This window comes from Otolemur garnettii, unplaced genomic scaffold, assembly GCF_000181295.1.
Source record: "Otolemur garnettii isolate 467f Iridium unplaced genomic scaffold, OtoGar3 scaffold00038, whole genome shotgun sequence".
Taxonomy (NCBI): Eukaryota; Metazoa; Chordata; class Mammalia; order Primates; family Galagidae; genus Otolemur; species Otolemur garnettii.
Window position 1 is genome coordinate 15,672,848 of NW_003852433.1, and position 4,535 is coordinate 15,677,382.

Below are 4,535 nucleotides of genomic sequence, written 5' to 3' on the forward strand. Positions count from 1 at the left end.
GGCTGGATTCTAACCCGCCACCTTAGGTGTATGTGGCTGGTGCCTTAGCCACTTGAGCCACAGGTGCCAAGCCTAAAATCTTTTTTTTTTTTTTTTTTTTTTAGAGATAGAGTCTCACTTTGTCGCCCTTGGTAGAGTCCCATGACGTCACAGCTCACAGCAACCTCCAACTCCTGGGTTTAGGAGATTCTCTTGCCTCAGCCTCCTGAGTAGCTGGGACTACAGGTGCCTGCCACAATGCCCAGCTATTTTTTGTTGTAGTTTGGCCGGGTCTTGGTTTGAACCCACCACCCCTGGTATGTGGGGCTGATGCCCCACTCACTGAGCCACAAGCGCCGCCCTAAAAATGTTTTAATGCCTATAGTAGTACATGGTATTCACAAAAGATTTTTATTCATAAATGAACAAGTGTGTCAGTTTCACTGGAGCCTCAGCAGCTTTGTGTTCTGTCGCAGACTTTTGTTTTTAGCTATTTTTGTAGATAGCAAATGGTATGCTAAATGAATTAAAATTTTTTTGTAGATGTCTTTTTTTGACCCTTTCAGTTTCTTTTAATTATGGTCTATTGAAGATTGTATTTTGAGACCTGTACTCCTTTTTTCTCCACTTTGCAGTTTATTAATCAGTTACTTGGAGTTGTTCCTTTGTCAACACCAACAGAGGATAAACTGGCACTACCTGCTGACATCAGAGCTCTGCAGCAACATCTGTGTGTGGTGCAGCTGACAAGGTTACTTGGCTTGTATCACACCATGGATAAAAATCAGAAATTGAATGTGGTCAGAGAATTGATGTTAAGGTACCAGCATGGATTGGAGTTTGGTGAGCAACTATTCCAAATGTGTAGTAGTTCCCTTATCTGTTAAGACTTAGAAGTCAGTTTTAAGACATCTCTATCACCCTGTTTTAATGTGTTTGGTAAGGAGAATATTTTGTCAAGTGTGAAGATAAGCAATATGATAAGCTTGGAGTTTTAGATAATTATAGTTAACTTCCAGTTGTCCATATGCTTCCTGATTTGATAAGCTTACTCTGATTGTATTGGGGCTAAGTTGCATTATTTATGATAATTATCCCATTTTCTGGTTGTAGGGCTTAATTTTCGTATATAGACTGTTAGTGAATAAAAATAATATTGTAAATTGTAAGGTAATTAGTTTAGATGTAGATGATTTTCAGGTTAACTTGGTCTTTGCTAAATACAAATCGAAATTTGTATAGTGATAGAAATTTAAATTGTCTGATGAGAAGATGTCAGTACTTCTCTAACTATATTCTAAAAAACTAGATGAGGTAAGGAGCATATTTATTTATACATAGCACTTAGGTTGTGTTTCTTTTCTTCACCTAAAACCTTCCAAATCTTGTGGATTTCCCTCTGGGATCCTTGCTTCTGTTCCATCTGACTATGATCTCACCTGGTTCTGAACCTTAAGATTTATAGCTTAGATTTTTTTTTTCTTTCTGATATTTGTCCTGTTCTTAATTTCTTTTGCTTTTATTTTCTCGTGTCACTTTCTTGCTTTAAAAAACTTCTTTGAGGCAGTGATAGTTGAACAAATGTTAAAATTCTTACGATTTTTTTTCCCTATAGGAAAGTCCTGTTTGAAAACAGAATTGCAGTTTTCTGACTATTATTGTCTCCTTGCTGTCCATGTACTTATTGATATATGGAGAGAAACAGGTAAGTAGCAGCGATTTCAATTCAACTTTATTTTTTACTTTTTTTTTTTTTTTTTTGTAGAGACAGAGTCTCACTTTGCCCTTGGTAGAGTGCCGTGCCGTCACACAGCTCACAGCAACCTCCAGCTCCTGGGCTTAGGCGATTATTTTACCTCAGCCTCCCAAGTAGCTGTGACTGTAGGCACCTGCCACAATGCCCGGCTATTTTTTTTGGTTGCAATTTGGCCGGGGCCGGGGTCAGGGTCGGGTTTGAACTCGCCACCCTTGGTGTATGGGGCTGTTGCTCTACCTAGTGAGCCATAGACACCGCCTCTCAACTTTATTTTTTTTTTACTGATTATAAATATTATTTCCTTTCCTTAGATTAATTATATAACCCATGGATTTGATTTATACTATTAGGTCTTTCTTCCTTTCCCTTTTTCTAGCTTTCTTTTAGAAGCACCCAAGTCTCCACTTTATCTACCTTTCTATAATCAGGGGTCTGGATAATGAGTGACAAATGTAAAAAACTTATAAAGCTACAATAATTAAAGTTTAATGAAACTGATTTGTAAATGGATGTATAGGCTCATAGAATAAAATATTCTTCTTAATAACTTTAAGAATTTTATATACAGGAAAATGTACTTTTTGGAATACAGCTGGTTAGCTCATTTAAGACAAAGATATAATACATGGCAAAGGAAAGATGAGTAATTGAAGAAGAGAAGGATAATTTAGCGAATGGGATTGCCTTTTCTTTAGGTCCTCTCACCTGACATTTTCTTTTTAGTAGTTTTGAAGGGAAAATTGACTTTAGTTGTTTATTGCATATTATTCAGGAATGCAGAAAGTAGGCTGGGTGGTTAGGGTGCTGGCCACATGCTCTGGAGCTGGTGGGTTTGAACCTGGCCCAGGCCTGGCTAAACAAACAAAAAAAAAGAAATACAAAAAGTATTTCATTATGATTATGCTGCAGAGTTGAAATGGGGAGTGAAAGATGTCATTTTGTTTATGCCTATATTACAAAATTTAGTTAGGGCTTGGCACCTGTGGCTCAAGCAGCTAAGGCGCCAACCACATACACCTAAGGTGACGGGTTCGAATCCAGCCCGGCCCCGCCAAATAACAATGATGGCTGCAATCAAAAAATAGCCGGGCGTTGTGGCGGGCACCTGTGTTCCCAGCTACTTGGGAGGCTGAGGCAGAAGACTCTCTTGAGCCCAGGAGTTGGAGGTTGCTGTGAGCAGTGAAGCCATGGCACTCTACCCAGGGGGACAGCTTGAGGCTCTGTCTCAAAAAACAAAAACAAAATTTAGTTAGAAAAATTACATCTCTAAAACCAGTTCAACCCTTGATGCGCTTTGATTGATGAATTTGCATGGAGTTGTAGTTGTAGCCTAAATTTTATAAAACAATATTGTTGTAATTGATTTAATAGTTCAAAAAGAAGAGTAACTCTTTTCTTGCTTGCTTTAAAATTTTGTTTTCAATTGTCTTAAGTTTTATTTTATTTTATTTTTTGCAGTTTTGGCTGGGGCCAGGTTTGAACCTGCCACCCTTGGTATATGGGACCGGTGCCCTACTCCCTGAGCCACAGGCGCCTCCCAAGTTTTTATTTTCTGATAACAGTTATCCTTGAATAACCTAGACTTCTTACAGTGATCTAATCTCTGTAATTGTCCATCTGTTTCTTCTTTTTTTTGAGGCATAGTTTCATTTTTTCACCCTTGATAGAGTGCCCTGGTGTCATAGCTCATAGCAACCTCAAACTCTTGGGCTTGATTGATTTTCTTGCCTTAGCCTCCCAAGTAGCTAGGACTATAGGTGCCTGCCACAAAGCCCAGCTGTTTTTAGACATGGGGTCTTGCTCTGGCTCTGGCTGGTCCAGAACTCCTGAGCTCAAGTGATCTGCCTGCCTTGGCCTCTCAGAGTGCTAGAGTTATAGACAGGAGCCATCTCACCTGGCTGTTTCTTTTATTCTTTTTTTTTTTTCCCTTCAGTTTTTGGTCAGGGCTGGGTTTGAACCTGCCACCTCCAGCATATGGGGCTGATGCCCTACTCCTTTGAGGGCGCTGCCCTGTTTCTTCTATTCTTGAGACTTGGAACCACCTGTAACTCTCCTCTCTGGGTCTTGTATCTAGTGCTATTCTAGGATTTAGGTTAATGAATATTGAATTAAATAAAATCATGTCATAAAAATCAGGTGCCAATAAGGGAAACAGTTAAAGGTAAAAATAGACTGTAGAATCAGACATATTCTATGATTGCTACTGTGTAAAAGTAATTATAGTTAAAAGGAAATACATTAAAATAGTGGTACTTTGGGTAGGTTATGGATAGTTTGGATAGTATTATAGATGATGTTTATCTCGAGCCCCAATTTTATTTTATGTCTTATTTCTGTTCTTTTGGAAAACAGCATATAGAATCTGTTCAAATTTTTTATTTTTCTTCAAGACAGAGTCTCACTTTGCTACCCTCACTAGAGTGCCTTGACATCATAGCTCACAGCAACCTCAAACTCTTGGGTTTACGTGATCCTTTTGCCTCAGCCTCCTGAGTAGTTAGGACTGCAGGTGCCCACCACGATGCCCCACTATTTGGTTATTTTTTATTTGTTTGTTTTTGAGACAGGGGTCTCGCTTTGGCTCAGGCTGGTCTTGAACTCGTGTGCTCAGGGCAATCAACCCAGCTCAGCCTCCCAGAGTGCTGTGATTACAGACATGAGCCACTGAGCCCGGCCAGAATCCTCTTAAAATCTTACTGAATGGGCTCGGCACCTGTGGCTCAAGCGGCTAAGGCGCCAGCCACATACACCTAAGGTGGCAGGTTCAAATCCCCAGCCCGGGCCCGCCAAACAACAATGA

At 39.7% G+C, this 4,535-nt stretch overlaps 1 protein-coding gene across 3 annotated transcripts in view; it reads left to right on the plus strand.

Moving 5' to 3' along the window:
- The window catches only part of NAA25 (N(alpha)-acetyltransferase 25, NatB auxiliary subunit), an 85,509-nt gene that overhangs the window by 52,617 nt on the left and 28,357 nt on the right, over positions 1–4,535 (plus strand). For all 3 annotated transcript variants that reach the window (XR_002773430.1, XM_003789967.3, XM_023513283.1), the window contains 2 exons: positions 615–822; positions 1,595–1,684. Coding sequence is in view for 2 of the 3 variants with exons in the window: in XM_003789967.3 (XP_003790015.1) it covers positions 615–822; positions 1,595–1,684 (298 nt within the window). In the remaining variant the exon portion in view is untranslated. The remainder of the gene's footprint in view (positions 1–614; positions 823–1,594; positions 1,685–4,535) is intronic.